The sequence below is a fragment of the Abrus precatorius genome, unplaced genomic scaffold (genome assembly GCF_003935025.1).
Source record: "Abrus precatorius isolate BTA unplaced genomic scaffold, Abrus_2018 Scaffold1, whole genome shotgun sequence".
Lineage (NCBI taxonomy): Eukaryota > Viridiplantae > Streptophyta > Magnoliopsida > Fabales > Fabaceae > Abrus > Abrus precatorius.
Genome location: NW_020874291.1, coordinates 845,797 through 863,956, shown reverse-complemented (window position 1 = coordinate 863,956; position 18,160 = coordinate 845,797). Strand labels below are relative to the sequence as shown.

Here is an 18,160-nt window from a genome sequence, read left to right as displayed (position 1 = left end):
ACCCATACCCGCACCCATTCCCATTAAAATTTGCAGGTTTTTACCCACACTCATACCTGTACCCGTATAGGGGGTAAATACCCTACCCATTGTGGGTAAATTTTACGGGTGCTCTCGGGTACTTTACCCATTGCCATCCCTACTATTAATCTAATTAAACTCAATAAAACTCTACCTCTTAGAGGGAATTTCACTGTTTCATATTACTCATCTTTCTTTCTTTCTTTTTTTTTCTGTTATTTACAGTACTTTTTATTTTCATTTTTAAAATAATTTTTAAAGTACAATTTTAGAAATTAATTGAAAATAATAAAAAATTTAATTTTAAAAAGTATTTTTATGCCTTTTAAAATTCAATTTCTAATGTGATTTATAAATGTGATTCAAAATGTATTAAACATACTTCTAAAAATTATTTTTTTTAAAAATAGTACAACAAAAATAAGTGGTATTAAAAAGTAATATCATCTCTTAAAAAGGGAATCCAAATAGAAATCAGCCTAAAAAAAAAATCTAAAAAATCAAAAGTAAATGAAAAAAGAAAGGGAAAAAATAAAAAAAGAAAGGAAATCAACTCAATTGGGACAAAGAAGGTTAACCCAAAGGAAATTGCTTGTGTGTTTTTCATTCATTAATATTTTCATTGGATTGTGCTTTTTCATTTGTTATATTTTGATGCCCACAATATTATGTTAATGTTTGTTCTTTGCTTTTGATTTTTCTTTCTTAGGAGGTGTGACATTGAGTTGCAGCTTCACCATATTCTTAATTTAATTTTGTCCTTTATTTATGCTTCAAAGTAAAAGCGTGCCCAATGAATAGAAACAAAATTAATTAAGAATAATGATTTAGAGGAATGTGTACGTAGGGAAGGTTCATGTTTCACTTTTTAGAGGAATGAATAATGATTTTGTTAACCTTACTTTTAGGAATTGATTATACGAATTTAAAAGTAATTTTTTATTAAAAAATATTTATTCTATTAAAAATATAAAAGTATAACAAATATTTTTTATAAATAAAAAATATTACTTTTAAAGTTAACCCATAATGGTTACAACAGAGCATTACTTAACTAAAAAATCTGAAAAAAAGAGAGTATTTTTAAATTGTATCCTTTTATAAATAGGAACTTTAAACTTTGATTCTATTCTAATTAATCTTTAAATATTATTTTTTATAATTAAAAAACTTGATTTTTAATTTTATTTTAATCATTCTTTAAATTTTACTAATTTTATAAATAAATACCCTAAATTTTAATCTTTGTTCTAATTAATTATTAAACCCGGTACTTTTTACATATAGCTATTTTTATAAATTAATTTGGAGTTAAATTATTAATAAAGAAAATTTATAATCATTTATTTATTTATTAATTTTGTGGTTATATTTATTCTTGTAAACATTAAAGCATAATAAAATATTTGAATTTAGAAAAATACTTAATAGAAGTAATAAAAAAATAGTAATAATAATAATAACAATAATAATAATAATAATAATAATAATAATAATAATAATTCTAACTTAATCACAAGATTGGCTTTTTGTAAAACAAAATAAAGTTTAAAATTAATTAGAAGAAAGTAAAAGTTTAAGATATCTATTTGTCTTAGAGTATAATTTAAAGGGTCCTAGTATTCTTGTTTCAGAAAAATTAAAATCTTGCTAATCAATACTTTAAAGAGTATTGGTTGATTAGTTAATAAATAAGTTTTTTATTAAAAATTATGGTGAAAGTAAAGATGTTAAAATAGGATACTTACACTAGATCATCCTACTCTACTTTGAATTTCAAGCCATTTTTTTTTCAAAAAGCTTCTTATTCAAGTTGTAAATAATAAAAATTTAAATTTAACTCAAATATACATTTTTACACTTGACTGGATTGATCTAAACCTAATAAAACAAAGGTCTAAATGAGTCAGCTCAAAAAATAAATATAAAATAAAAAAAGGTTAAATTTTAAAATATTAACTCAATACTTTGGTCAGAATGATTGAACTAGTCGGATTGACTCATTTTATCAAATTTAAGTAAAAATATATTAATAGCACTTTTTAGTAAAAGTTTTTTTTATTTTAATTCTTAATTAGTGTTTATCACCGGTTAACACTTGAAAAAATAATTAAAATAAGAAAAAAAAAGCTTGCACACTTGTCAATATAATTTTAGAAAACAATTTGTAATATTCAGTTCCTATTTATCTACAGAGAAAAGATAAAATTTATTCCACTTTATCTATTTATGTAAAGTTTAAAATGATATTGATTGTTACCTTTTTATTTATACTCCTTTTCTCCAAGTGCAATAAATATAATAATTACACTGCGAGTAATCTAAAGGTGGAAAAAAAATTGACTAATAAAAGATAAAATAGAAAGATTATAAAAAAATTTAACTAAATAATTGAATTTTCTTTGGAAAGATAAATATCTACAAAGTTAATATTTATAATGCTTCACTTTTTATTATTGGTTAAAATTGTTAAAAATTACAAACTCGTATGTCGTAGTATTTATTTAAAGAGTCACACTCATAATCTTTAATTAATTTTAAATAATAACAAATAATGTGAATAATAAAATGTGTGTGACAGTTTTTTATAAACAATTTTTTTCTATAATGATAAGACGAATTCAAATATAAAATATGAATTCACATATGATTTAGAGGAAACACAAACCACTTGAGAGAAATAAACCTAAATCATTTGGAGTTTCTTGAATTGGGTTTATACGAGTAATGGGTTGAACTCAGGTTAGATGTCCATGGATGGGTGAGTTGAAGCAAGAGAAGACTTTGGAGCCCTTATTATTATTGTTTTATTTATTTATTTATTAACGTATGACCCGTGTTAAGAAATTAAAAATATATTTTTTATTAAAATAAAAATATTTATTATTTTAAAATTATAAAAAATATTTTATACATATTTTTATAGTAATTTAAAGTATTTAATATAACAAATTTAATATTTTTAATGCGTTCTTAAACACATTAAAAAACTGTATTACTATAAAATATTTTATTAATTTAAGCTTTTTAGCATTGAGTTAAAGAACCCATAGTAAGTTATTTTTTAAAATTAAAATATTTATTATATTGAAATTATAAAAGTGGAATAAATATTTTTTTAATTAAAATTTTATTACTTTTAATGCCTGATCTTAGCCTTAAAGACTAATATTAACATTTTCTTATCATAAAACTAAGGAGAGTGGTACTCATGTTGGGTCTTTTTCTCTTCTATTCGAGAAACCCTTTATTTTCTCTTTCACCTAATCACTGCCTCACATTCATTCACCATCCTTTTACCATCACATTTCTCCATTGCAAGCAACCACACTAAGCATCCTCTCTGTAGTTGAATCCTTGTTGCTGAAGCATCACCACCCAACACCATAAATTGACTGTTGTCTTTGTTATAATTTCATCTTATTATTGTGCTCTATACTAATTTGAAAAAGGGAAAGAAAAAAGTCATTTATTTTTTTCTTTCTAATGACTCTATCAAAGTTCTTTTATTGGAAAAAAAATGTGATTTTGAGATTTTCTCTTAATTTTAACTTCATTGTGTTTGGAAGTTTTCAGAATTGCTAAATTCTCTTTAGATTTGAGCATCTTTTCTTGTTTTGTGTTGTTATGATATCATAATTTTCCATTCTTTCTTCTGTAAGTGTTATTATGCATTTCTAATCATTATCTTTGGAAAAAAAAATGTGGTTTCAAATTAACAAGTATTTTGTGTATTATTTGAATATGTTTAAGTAAATTTTAAAATTTAAATAAAAATAAAAATTATAAGATGAATATTTGATTAAATTCCACATCAGCATAAAAAAAATATATAAATATACGAGTACAATTGATAATGATGATTTAAATTATTATTAAAGCAGTATGTGTATAGTTGTATATGCATAAAAACGTTGTGTTATTAACCAAGTTAGGATTGGACATTGATATCTTACTTGAAATATAGGTATTGCAGAGTGAAGTCAAAGTATGTGTTGGTGTGAAGAAATAGGTGAACCCCTTAAATTATTTCTCAATCATTGATCCCCTGAAGAAACATGTACAGGGGTTCTCTTCAACTGTAAGTGAAGTCCAAATGTTACTTGGGAACACATACCTGCTTCCTCTGAATAGAAGGGAGAAGAAATTTGAAAAGTTTAATGCTCGAGATTTAACAATTAGAACCTAAGTTTTGATAGAAAAAAGAGCATTATGTTTTATACACTTCAGGGGATGGGAATAAATGGCATGATGAAGTGGCTTCAATTTAAATCATTTTTCCATTAGACCTTTTACTAGTCTTTATTCAAAATGAATAAGAATTATGTCATGATGGGATAAATTACTAGAGAAATCTTTATATAAAAAAATTAATATAAAAAATAATAAAACTTCTTTTGATAAATTTAAAACAATTTATGTTTCTCTACTTTTTGAGAAGTTCTAATGAGTTAACTCATTTAACTTTTTTAAAATTTGAAGAGATAAGTTGTTTAACTTATTAAAGAAGTTTCATTCATTTTTTATATTGATTTTTTTTTCTTTACAAGAATTTTTCTAAAAGTTTACCCAATTCAATCATATTCTTCTTAAATACTAAAACATAAGTGGATAACTATCCAAGCAAGGACTCAATGCCAAACAAATAACAACAAAGTTTTATCTCACCAAATAAGGTCAGTTATGTCGATCATATGATATCATTATGCTTGATCAAATCTAAGATATATTATTTACCATGAGACATTTTTTAATAATTTTTTTTCAAAATTCTTCTAGGTCTCCTTCTACTCTATTTTATTGAAGTCATGTCTTAGGCATTGCCAATTAAACCACTGAGGAAAAGAATGACACTTAACTATAAATTGCATTTGGATCCCTCCTACCATAAGCAGTTGTGGGAAAATGAGATTTTACATTCAAAATTTTAGGAGGGAAGGGGGGGGGGGGGGGTTCTTTTCTTACAATAGAAAATAGGCAAGCACAACAGCAAATCAATTTGGTCATGTGATCTGGCTGCTACAAACAGGGCCTCCCATTATATACTTGGCAAAATGAATCTGTCTTTCTAGACTGTACAAAACCAATGGCTTAGGCTTAGAGAAACTTCACAAATATTTTACCACATATGAACAACACTTAATCTATTGAGGAACCAGTTTCAGCAGTTTCATCCTCACTAATGCTATATGGCATCTCTGCAGTGTACCTACATTATCATACATGATGATGCCATTAGAAAGGAGTTCTATATCCAATAACAATTGGGATGTAAACTTTCTAAGGATAAATCAAAATAAGAACTGTAAAATCAACCTGTTAAGCCCATACACTATATATTTTGCTAAGTGAAGAGAAAAGGAATAGGGCTAATGAAATAATTATATCAATAAAGCTAACACATTTTGCTTAATTTTTACCATTAATAAACAAATTAAAATTTTAATAGTTCAGCAAAACCATTTATCTTCATTAATTTGTCAATTTTTTGGCAGATGTACAACAAATGAAGCCTTTTTACTTCGATAAGGAAAGCAATGCTCATCCAAAAACATTAAAATATAAATAGTGAATATAAATGCTACGGTTTTTTAACGTCCGTGCAAGGGCACACAATAAGAATTTGTATATAATAAGTCTTAACTAAAAATCACAAGATCTCACAAGATGGATACATTGATAACATTAAATGCTACAATTTTTCACAAAATCTTACTATTTATTAATTTCTTATTATGTGCCCTTAGGAACACGTCAGAAAAACTGTAAATGCTATTCAATAATCTACTTACAAAATTATCAGTCCAATTGGCACTACAGTAAACAAGAAACACTGACATAGACATTCTTCATGCACATAAGCTAACAAGATTTTGAGAGGGCCTGAGGACGCATGCAGTCATGATAAAAAAAATCAAATGTAAAAATGGTCACCTCTGACTTTTCCTTGGTTCCATCTCAGCAACGGGTGCTTCTTGAACATCATAATGTTGGAGTAGATCAACTTTAGCTCGCTTTGTAACACATGGAGTAAATGTAAAAGAAGGGTCCTACACACAGCAAAGCAAAACATGTCATATACAATCATGGATTGAGGAGAATGAGCTCAATAGGAAATCAAATTACCACATGCCACACATGCAAGCAAGTTTATGCATCTAAAACTCACCATCATTTCATTTGAAAGTGTCCTTACAGCATCTGAATCGTGATTTTGTTTTTTAACCTTTCTATCTCCTTTAAACTTCTCTTCCTGAAAAAATGTAACCAAATTGGCATTTTAAGTCTCTTCAAAGTAAAAGAAATTAGATGACTACATGCACAACACACAAATACGAAAGAAATATATTAGTGGACCTTTGTCATCCTTTTAGAAGGCTGTCTTTTTTCAATATTCATGAAAATTCGTGATTTATGCATCAAATTTGAAGGCTTGGCTTTTACATATTCACTCCTTTTCATGTTCTTTAGATTGCTGTTATCATAGCCATGCAGCAATGAGTCTCTCTGCTTAACTACAAGATTATTCTCTTCATATTGATCACTGGGGTTAGAAGCAGAATCAGATCTAATCCACTCAAGCCCATGCTTAGTACCCATTCTATGATTTTTAGAGCTATTAAAAGCACAAGCTTCCCCAGCAGAGTCTACATACAAATCCAAGGAAGAGTTCCTGCGAGGCAAATGATTGGTAAAACTGTGAAAAGTTGATCTTTGATTTATATGCTGGCAGGGTTTTTCATCCTGGAAATCAGAATCAAGCAAGGAGCCAAAGTCACCTCCTTCCACATGTGAATCTTGGGAACTTAATTTGGTAAAATATGAATCATATCGCTGCAAATACACAAGGAAAAAAAAGAGAGAGGTCAGCAATTAACAATTAAGCACTGATTATACATAAACCATTACTCATCTTAAGATTGAACATTTGTAACATTAAAATCAAGTAACTTTCCCAATTATGAAACGTGTGTCTTATAATGTAAACAGATCATGTTCTACTAGGATAATAATAATAATAATAAGAATAAAAAAGATAATGCATTAGAAAGTTAAGCTTACAGAGCTTAGATCAGATAGCCTTTTCAATGCCGAGATATCTGGAGAATTTGGATAAATAGGGTTTGCAACATTGTTTGGTTCTGCCATAGCATTCATCAGATCAGACCAGTAAGAATTTCAATCTATTCTTAAAAAGATTATTATATGAAATTAGAAATCAGATCCAGAGTTAGGTGAATCAACAGAATAAGGAAAATAAATTCTTACACCTAAACTAAGATGAAATCTTTCTAGTAAAACATCCAAATATCATTTTGCTTCTACAGAAAAATCTCAATGCATCAGCTACTAAAGTGGTTTGAGCTCAAAATTATGCTTACAATTTTGCAAAAGTAAAGATCTTTTTATTCCTTATCCTCCTTAGTAAATCTTTTGAAAATATGTAATTTTATAAACCATTTATACTTCAAATAAGTAGGTGCCAATGGGTTAAACCATCTAGTATATTCTTGGATTTCAAAATCTCATTAAAGAGTTTAGTGAGTCACTCTAGTTTTTGTTTTCACAAACTTTTATAGAGATATTATCAGGGCCAAGTGCTTTACCATTCTCCACCTTTTAAGAGTTTCTTTTACTTCTCTAACTTAAATCCTATAGTAATACGCCAAATTTAGATCATTTACTTGTACTTCTAATCCTGCTAAATTTCCACTCGCTCCTTGTTCCTCACTAAAAAGTTTATAGAAATATTTCTCCCATCGGTCTTTGATGTCTTGATATGAAGCCAAAATTTTTCTTTCTTCATTCTTAATACATCTAACTTGATCCCAATCTTTAGATTTTCTTTCTTTACTTTTGACAAGTTTATAAATCTTCCTTTTCGCATACTTTGTCCCAAGATCTTAATAGAACCCTTCAAAAGTCTTAGAACGTGCTCCACTTATTGCTTTTTTTGTCTCATTTCTTACCTTTCGATACATTGCTCAATTTTTCGCATTATTACATGTATGCAAAGTTTTAAAACACATCTTCTTCTCTCTAATCTTTTCTTGTACACTTTCATTTCACCACCATATTTTTTTTCTTTTGATCCAAAACCTCTAGATTTACCTAAATTTTTCTTAGCAACTTTTTTGACCTTCGTAGCCATATTGTGCCAAATAATGTTAGCACTACCTTATGTCGACCAACTAACCTCTTCTACTAATTGCCTCTCAAAATCTAATAGTTTCTCACAATTAAGTAGCTACCATTTAATTCTTGAAATACTATGTTACTCAATTCCTTGTTTACCAGTCTTAAAACAAACATTAAGGACTAAGATCCTATGTTGCGTAATAAGACTCTCTCCTGAAATCACTTTATAATCCTTGCAAATTCGTTTGTCTAGATTCTTCACCAGGAAAAAAATCAATTGGCAACCTTAAAACTCCACTCTTAAAAGTGATGAGATGTTCTACCCTCTTCTTAAATCAAGTGTTCATAATCTTAAAGTCGCAGGACATTGAGAAATCAAAGATAGATTGTCCTTCCTCATTTAACTCTCCAAAGTCAAAACCACAACAATTCCTTGCAAATTGTCTTGCTTCATAACCAACATGTCCATTACAGTCCTCACATGTAAAAATCTTTTCTAATTTGTGGGATGTCTTGGATCAACTTCTCTAAATCTTTCCAAAACTCTATTTTCAAATGGACTTTCGAGTCAACTTGTAGAGTATAAATACAACTTGTAGAGTATAAATACTGATGATATTAATAGTGTCTTGTGCAACCAATAACTTCAAGGACATCATCCTATCTCCAATTCTTTTGATTCTACTACGTTCTTTTTCCAAGTATTATCCAAAATCATGCCTACTCCATCCTTCCCTTGACTTTTCCTGTGTATCAAGGTTTGAAACCTGTAGTATCGAACTCCTTAACATTCTCTCCAACCAATTTTTGTTTCCTCAAAAGCATATAAGTTATAAATCATCCTAATTCATAGCAAATAACCATGGGCTAGTTGAAAACCATTGTATTTGCTATTCATCATACAAAAGTAATCAGATGTATCCTCAAGTCTATCACTGCCTAGAGACAAAAAAAATAACATTAGGTGAGCCAAATATCTTTGACGTGTCTAATGTGTTCAACAATATTCCTTTAACCCAAAAAAACAATTGCATTGTTTCTACAAAAAAAGAAACAAATTTAGTGTCCCAAAACTAATCGAATGCAATAGAAAAATGGGATAACTGAATGCATATAGTATTAATGTACAACGTACCGTTAGCTGGATCTGCAATATGACATTCAAATGCCCCAAGAGGAATTGTATCAAATTCAACAGTAAGTAGTGGACCATTTTCTCGATAATGCTTTCCTAACTGCTTCTTAACAGAAGTTATAGCAGCATGTTCCATCTCACCCTTTACTTTCAAATATCCTGATGGTTTATTTCCCATGTTCTTTGCAACCTTGGGATTTGGGGGTGGAAGAGGTCCACTAGGTATAGGAAATCTAGAAGGCCCCATATCATATGGATCCTGTTCTTGAGGAAACCATTCTTGCAGAGACAAGCTACTCTCAAATGACTTGTTATCCGTTGCACTATCATCTTCTGGATAATGGGTCCTTTGTCCATAGGTCATATCCACAGCTGAAAATTCAGTGTTATATATATCACGACTCTCAACCTCTTTGGGATCAAGAAACCTATAGTCACAATGTTTAGTGCTTCCACATGAATCTTGCCCGAGCCCACTGCCACGATCCTGAATGACACCACTTGAACGATCTTGTCGTCCATTAGCACCCACTTCATCATTCAACAATCTTTTATCTTTTAATCTTCGGTGACAAAACCATCCAGATACTTGCTTTTCTGTCAACTCTAACTCATCGGCAAGTGTTGATTTCATTTCCTCTGTGGGATATTTGTGATCTGAAACCAAGAAAGAGAAATGAAAAATAAATTCTTCAAGAATTAGAACCTAGCTAGCAGGATGCATTAACGCCCATAGGACAAAACATGTACACCTACCATTATAAAATTTTTCCAAGGCCATAACCTGGGCTGGTGTTTTGAGCCTTCTTTTCTTATTTTTCTCCATAGATAATTTGACTTCTTCTGATTGCAACTCAAGTAGTTCTGAACCCCAACAGAAAAGCAGAAGTAAAGTGCACGTGTTAGGATGGAAAAATAGCAAGAGTATGCAATAAAAAATAATTATTTTAATACCATACAGCCATTCCAATTGATCAAGGTAGTATGAAATCAGACATACAGTTACATGCTTAATACAATGACAATATGAAAAAAGATGAATGCATGGACAACTGAAATCATGTAAATTTTGGGAATTTTCGGCAATGCAAGAAAGCTGCTTCCTTCAAATCTTGAAGCAGAAAGACATTTGTTTTAATCAAATATTTATAAGAAATTGATATCTCAACAAATAGAAGTTCAAAAGAAGCCTGCATCAGTGGGGACCTACTTCAAGGATATCGATCCTCCACTAATAATTTAAATAGGATTAGAGGTTGTTACTTTAGAATTAGATCACTAGGAACATTTAGCTAATGAATTCCACTCTTAGCTGCCAATAGAAAAATTCATTTTTGGATATATAAAGTATTAACAGTTCAACACAATATCATAATCAGCCATTTCATTCCATACTCACAATTTAAGTTAACACAAACATTATAAAAATTAAGAAGGTATATCCTACATAACTTGATATACATGCTTACTATATCGCAAAAATTGAGACTCGAAGAAGGAAAAACTTTAAAGAATACAAAAGAGAAAGTTACAAAATTACAGGTATTTTGCAAAAGCAGATGGGATGCAATATAGAAAGTAGATCCAGGACAAGGCATCATTTTATTACATTGACAAAGCAAACATGAACCTTTCCAAATTAAAGTCTTTACAACAAATACAAGAGAGCTAAAATCTGAACACATCAAATACTAAATTTTAAATTATGACTGAAATCCAGCCAAATCCCAATATTCCTTCACTGTGACTAACTATCACAGAACCCAAAGAGCCCAAATTCAAGACCTTGCCAAAATGCAAAACCAAGATTCCAACCAAACCATCAATGTAAGAATTAGAAGCAACCATGAAAAAGAACAAAAAATAAGCATCATATGAAAGACCCAAATCTCTGATAACACAATACCTTCCATGATTGTGTTGAATTTTGGTGAATCTTCCTCCTCTTTGCTAGTTTTGGGGCTAAAGGTGCAATCTTTTTTCACTGGGTTCTCAGAAAAATGAGACCAATTTGACCCAAACCAAAAGAAAATAGATGATTAAGATGTGGGTCTTTTTGTTCATTCAATTTGACCTTAATTCAACTTGAAGAGATGAAAGAGAAAAAGTGGCTTCAGGTGAAAGCTGAAAGCCAATGGAGACAGAAGAACAATTTCTCTTTATCTGTTCATTTCATTTGATTATTTCTCCAATCAGCTTTTACAATTTGTTTTTTTCTCCTTTGATTGAAAAGGGATATCAAATTTTGGTGTTATATTTTTTTATTTAGTGAATTTAATTTACCTGTGTTTTATTTATTTTTCCAGATTGAATGAAGGTGGAAGAGAAGGGAAGAAAAATATGCAGTTTTGTTTAAAATAATAAATGAAGATAAATAGATGGACATATCTGGGAGTGACAATGCATTTTACATTATTTTTCATTTATTAAAACTTTTATTTCATTCACTTTTTTTTTTCTTTTCCGAGTCATTCTCGAATCTCAGTCCAAAAGTCAGTAGTTTTATTTGGTTTAATGTTGCAATTACTGCTCTTTTAAAGTATATTTTTAAAAAACTATTTTAATAGTGCTCTTTAAATGTTTTAAAAGTTTAATTTTCATTGAAACAACATGATCAGATGAAAATATAAAAGAAATTGAAAACTTTTCTTTCAGTGTAATTTACATATTTAAAAAAAAATCAAATATCATGTGATAACTTAAATTTTAATTATACTTTTGATTTTTATATTTCAATTTATGTGTGATTTAAATTTTAAAATTAATTTTTTCATTTAAAAATTTAATTTAATAATTAAAAAATAAAAGAAGTATAGCATATTATTAATTTGTATAAACTAATAAAAAATATAAAATATTTAAATGAAATATAATGAAAGTTTTTGTTTTATTTAATTATTTTTATTTTCTTTTTAAAAAATATAAAATTTATATATTAAATATTTATTATATTGGTGCAAATATAATTAATCTTATACAGTTTAATAAATTTTAATAAAATAATTTAATTATAAAAATAATTGTTAAGTTCAAAATTTTAATTATATGCATTATGTTTGCAAAGTTTTTAATTATTCAAAATTATTTACTATTTTATTTTAAATATCAAAATTAACGTATTACATAATTTAAAAAAATATAAAAATAATTATTATTTGATTGCACATATATTTAATTACATGAAATAAAAATGCAATTCAGGCAATAAATTTAAAATGATTTTTGACAATAACAAATATATTCATTAAAATCAAAATCCCAAACAAATTGGTTCTGAATGTAACAATAGTGGAAAAAAAATGAAATATGACTTCAGTTTTTAGATAAAAAATTTTACTTATAATGTAAGAATAGTTTTAAATATAACTAAAATTTATGTAAACTGATTTTATTTTTACTAAAAATGTCAAATGATATTTTAAGATTTTATTCTTGCATTTTTAAAATTTCTTACTATTGTTTTAATTAACATTTATATCATTTATATACTTTCTGATGTTTTATATTTCATTTTATTACATTTACTTTTAAAAACTTTTAAAATTTATAAAAATTATTTTTAATAAAGTAAGAAAATAATATTTTTTATATTAAATCAAAAGTAAAAAGTATAAATTGAAATAATCTATTCTTTTTTAACTCAAATACATATTTTTATAATTCTTTTAGGAAAAAATCAAAATAAAATGTATTTAAGTTATTTTTAACATTTTATTAATAAAATGACACAATTATATGATTCAGATAATTTTAAAGTTATGAATTGAAAAATGTATATAATTTAACTTTATATTTGATAAAAGTAATTAATAAATAAAATAAATTTATTATAAATAAATATTTTATTTAATTAAAATTTTGCATAAAAACCATTTATATTCAAACTCTTTAATTTTATTTCTATGAAACGAGAATTAAAAAAATAGATTTGATATTTTGAAATAAAGATAAATATGAACTTGGTTACATTCAAGCCCCTAGTGATCACACTTTATTCATCAAGACTAATAACTCTAATATTATTGTACTAATTGTTTATGTTGATGATATAATCCTTGCAGAAATCAAGACCCACCTTCACTCTTGCTTCAGAGTTAAAGACTTGGGCCAACTCTGGTTCTTTTGGGTCTTGAAGTTGCACATTCCCAAGATGGCATATCTCTATGTCAAAAACATTACTGCATGAAGCTTCTATCAGACATGGGTTATTTGAAGGGCTTACCTGCGAGCTTCAGTGGCTCACTTACTTGCTTCGTGACCTTAGAATCTCTGGTTCCAGACCACCGGTTTTGTACTGTGATTGCACTTCACATTGCTGCGAACCCAATTTCCACGAACACACTAAACATCTTAACATAGATTGTCATATAGTTGGTGAAAAATCCCATGAAGGTTTAAAGAAACTTTTGCCCATCTCTTCCTCAATGCAAGTCGTTGACATTTTTACCAAGCCACTCACCTTGCCCTTTCTACGACAGTTCTTCTCCAAGTTAGGGCTGCTTGGTCTCTACCAACCTCCAACTTGTGGGGGCTAAAAGAAGGTCATGAAGACATAGAGGATATATAGCAGGGCACATGTCTATGTACATACATAAGCTAAAGGTTCCAGAGTGAGCTCACTCTTTTTTGCCTTGTTAGTTTTTCGGATCTGGATTTCACGGATGATTAGATCATTTTTCGCACAACAGAAGTCCTTTCTGTTCCAGTGCTTCCTGCTTAGACTAGTGATGTCACATTTTCTTTCTTCCTTCCTTATAACATGTAACTAAATATACCACTTTACACTAAATAAAACTTAAGCGATTGATTCTAGCATTCTATCACATTATTTTTTAACTTTTCTTAGAGTAAGGTTAGTATGCCAAGAAATGTAAGCATCTACTGCTTAGTGCAGTTTCGATGCAAAGGAATTTGACCAAACTCAAATTGATAATTCTTTCGGAAACTTGTGAGCTATGTTGCATGGATACGGGTATGGTACCAGTACCAAGTACGGGTACGGGATACGACATTTTTTAAAAAACTAAGGTACGAGTACGTGGATTAAAAAAATATAAAAAATTATATATAAAATAAAAGCACACAAATTTTAACATATCATATATTATATAACATAAAAAAAGCATATATTTGTCCACAAAGATAATAAAAAATCTTACAATACAAATTACAATACTTAAATTGTTCAATATGACATGACAATACTAAAACATAATTAAGAAAATCAAACTTTAACAGTGTCAATCTCATTATTTCCTTCCCCATCATCAGTGAAAATAACTGCCTCTAGATCTAGTTCATCAAGAGAAAGACTAGCAACTTCAAGAATTCCAGCATCTTCAATTGAATCCCATTCATCTCCACCAATATCTCACATTCTAGATTCACCCTCAAAATAATTCTTACTTTTTCTTGAGAGCAGACGAAGATTTGTGTGTACAAATACTAAATCTTCAGCTCTTTTAGGATTAAGCCTATTTCTTTTCAAAGAGTGGATAAAGGAATATGTGCTCCAATTTCTTTCACAACAAGAAGAAGAGCATGGTTGTGAAAGAAGCTTCAAGGCTATGGACTGAAGTTTAGGAATTGCAGCTCCATACATAACCCACCATTCTTTTGGTTTTAAGTTCCACCTATCTTGCAAAGAATCAAATTGGCCAAGCTCTTCAGAAGAACTTGAGAATTTAACAAACTCAGTAATTGCCTCTAACCTTTCCTTCGAATCTGGAAAGTAACTTCTTAGGCACTTATTTCTCCCTATGCAAACCTCATTATCCTTATGTGGTGGAAGTCGATTTGGAGCTTCCTGAAGCCATTGTCTACAATAATACTTATTATGCAAATTATAAAGTATATAAATAAGTCAATTGGAACTTGAAAGAAAAATTAAATAAAATAAAAGGACTAAATTAATTAAATTTTACCGAGGATTGAATGAATGAGCCAAACAATGAAGAGGTGTGTAGCTTTTAGTCCATATATCAATTAAGATGTTATAAACCACATCATAAAAGGATGAATGTTGATTCAACTCCTTACTCTCTTGTTGATATATTGCTATCTTCACTTGCTCAATCATAGAATCCCATTTCTCATAAACTAAGTGAAGACTTGGCTTATCGGTATCACAACAACGAAGCATATCATAAATGGACTTTGTAAAACTTAGAACATAATCAACTTTATCTTATTAACTATCATTTAAAATTGTTTCTTTCACAACTGCAGCCTTCTCAACATCATCCTCCTTATAGTGAGACCATTTTTCACTAATAACCATAGATTGGAGACCATGCTTAATAGTTGTCAATCTTTTGAACATAATAATGGTTGAGGCAAATCTAGTCTCAGCAATTGCAAGTAGCTTCAAATGCACAAATGCATTAAACATGGCTAGTCTCATAGAATGATTCATTATAAAATTTCTAATAAAATAAGCATAATCAGCAAGATTACAAATCCAACTACACTCACCATAAACAACCTCATTAGTTGGTGTATTTTTTGGTGCACAAATGTTTTTGAGGGCAAGATTTAAAGTGTGTACAACACATGGTGTCCAAAAAATATGAGGATGGATAGATTCAACAATTAATCCAGCTGCCTTGCAAACAAGAGCATTATCAGTAATGACTTGAACAACATTTTGTGGTCCAACCTCATCAATTGTAGACAAAATTAAATTAACAATGTAATGCTTGTCCTTATATTCACCAGAACCATCAATAGCTTTCAAGAACATAGGTCCCGAGTCTGAAGCTGCCATAAAGTTGATCAATGGCCTTCTTTGTGCATCAGTCCAACCATCAGTTACTATACTTATACCCTTTTCTGGCCAAGTATCTTTTATAGGTTGAAGTAACCTTAAAATGTGAGCCTTTTCTCTTTGCAACATACTAGTCCTTATAGCATTATAAGAAGGAGGAAGAAATCCCGAAATAGAAGTGTTTGCAGCATATGTGAATGCACTAATAAAATAAGGATTTCTTGCAATATTGAATGGTAAACCTGCAGAATAAAACATTCTGGCTATTTCACATGATAAATGGTCTCTTGCCTTATTATTAAATGTCCTTCCTAATGGACTTTCAATTCCTTTTCTTCTCTTGCTCCCATCAGCTATAGGGGGGTTTGAACTTGTAGTTTCAATAGGCAAAGGAACTTCCACAAACTTTGATTTTTTACTAGCCTCTCTTTCAAGTTGTTTTATCTCTTGTAAATATTCATATGTGACAAATAAACAAGTAGCTATCCCATGTCCCCTTTCTTTTAAATGAGATTTCACTCTAAAATAAGAACCCTTGTAAGTTCCTTAACAAAAGTTGCAACTCCAACTTGCATTTCCTCTACCATCTTTTTTACTTTGTAGCAAAGTTACATAACCCCAAAGAGGATTTTCACCCTCAATTGATACCGTGGAAAATTTACTGGATGTCTTAGAACCAGAACCACTACCAAACCCACTACTAGAATATTGTGATTGCATCTGTTACAAAATAAATTAATAAACTTGAATCACTAATTTATTTTAATTCAGATCAAGTTTAGTGTTCCTAAAATGCACATGAGATTAATCACAAATTTGAAATTTACCTTGGAGCAATTAAGGGTTGACCCTGAACGAAGTGGTGTGTGTAGGTTGGAAGGGGTTTGGACGCTGGACGCCGCTCTCGTTGTCGCTGCCGCTGCTGGACACCACCCTGAACGCTGTTGGACACGTTGGCGTTTTGCAGATGGAAGACGGGAGGAGTTTTGCAGATGGAGGATGCTGCCCTGGACGCCGTTGACGAAGGACGCCGCCTCGGACGTTGCTGGGTGTTGGCGTTTTGTAGATGGAAGACGGGAGGAGTTTTGCAGATGGAGGATGCCGCTGGAAGCTGCTGCTGTGCCCTGATGGAGGATGAGAGAAGTCACGGTTTGGAGGCTAAAAGTGGAGGGTGAACTGGGCGAAATAAGATTGGGAGAATGAGTTGATTTTGGGCCTAAATAAAACCTAACGTACTTTTCTGGTTTTTTGCAAAAAAAATTCCATTTCCCGTACCCCAGTACCCATCGACGTACCCATTATTTTTTATTTGCAAAAGTTTTTTGGTACGTATCGGGTACGTACCTAGCCGTACCTTATGAATACCCGTACCCGGTACGTACCCGGTACCAATACGTTGCCAAAATTGGAGTACCCGTGCAGCAACTGTTGATTTACAAACTCCCAATTAGGGAATTAGTGATTTGATTTATATATATATATATATATATATATATATATATATATACTAATAATGTTCCCTTCATACATAATAACACATTTCAGAATTTTGTCACTTTATAAAGTACTTAAGGTAAACTTTCATAAATATTTAGATATCTTTTTTACAGTAATACAAAGGGTAAAATGGTTAGTAAATTCTCTGCACTACACAACACTGTTAATTGAGGAACTCAATTACCATTTCACCTATCAAGATAATTACATTCATATGAAACATTAGTTACCGTTCTTCAAAATAATAAAAGCAACACTGGAGATGACTTCTTACAGAGCAGCATAACTAATCAAAAAGAGTGACTTCTACCCGATATCATAAAGACCTATGTACAACAAAATACTACCTACGACTAACCTTCGCCACTATACAAAAAATAAAAATAAAGTAGCATCAGTACTACTCTGAATCCATATCTTCAGACCCATCGATGATCAAAGGATCATAATCCTCTAGAATATCAATATCCATTTCCTCCTCCTCAGCTGGAGGGGGAATCGGTGGTGGTATGAGCTGAAAAGGATTATTATTATCTAAGTCAAGGGTTAGTCTAGTCCTTATGGTAATAGGGACACTACCTCCGGGTCCTGCCGCTCTCCTA

At 29.8% G+C, this 18,160-nt stretch overlaps 1 protein-coding gene across 4 annotated transcripts; it reads right to left on the bottom strand.

The window, feature by feature from the left end:
* Window positions 1-4,787: 4,787 nt before the first annotated feature.
* On the bottom strand, window positions 4,788-16,707 carry LOC113856604 (homeobox-DDT domain protein RLT1-like). 4 transcript variants are annotated; one of them, XM_027488509.1, is made up of 9 exons: window positions 16,697-16,707; window positions 11,202-11,369; window positions 10,052-10,159; window positions 9,296-9,952; window positions 7,084-7,163; window positions 6,379-6,855; window positions 6,191-6,274; window positions 5,956-6,071; window positions 4,788-5,230 (listed from the first exon to the last, which is right to left on the bottom strand). In XM_027488509.1, the coding sequence occupies exons 2-9, from the start codon at window positions 11,206-11,208 to the stop codon at window positions 5,161-5,163; spliced, it is 1,599 nt and encodes a 532-aa protein (XP_027344310.1). In that variant the 5' UTR covers window positions 11,209-11,369; window positions 16,697-16,707; the 3' UTR covers window positions 4,788-5,160. The 4 variants fall into 4 exon arrangements, with proteins under 4 accessions (XP_027344310.1, XP_027344302.1, XP_027344317.1 ...); XM_027488501.1 differs by lacking the exon at window positions 16,697-16,707 and having other exon boundaries at window positions 11,202-11,586; XM_027488516.1 differs by lacking the exon at window positions 16,697-16,707 and having other exon boundaries at window positions 4,991-5,230; window positions 5,956-6,044; window positions 11,202-11,586.
* Window positions 16,708-18,160: the final 1,453 nt, after the last annotated feature.

What these genes read in the sequence shown, in the direction of transcription:
- LOC113856604 (XM_027488509.1), bottom strand. An exon ending in CTTGGAAAAATTTTATAATG is followed by an intron (nt 9,953 to 10,051) that starts GTAGGTGTACAT and finishes TCTTGGTTTCAG; the next exon opens with ATCACAAATATCCCACAGAG. An exon ending in TATTGCAGATCCAGCTAACG is followed by an intron (nt 7,164 to 9,295) that starts GTACGTTGTACA and finishes ATGCTATGGCAG; the next exon opens with AACCAAACAATGTTGCAAAC.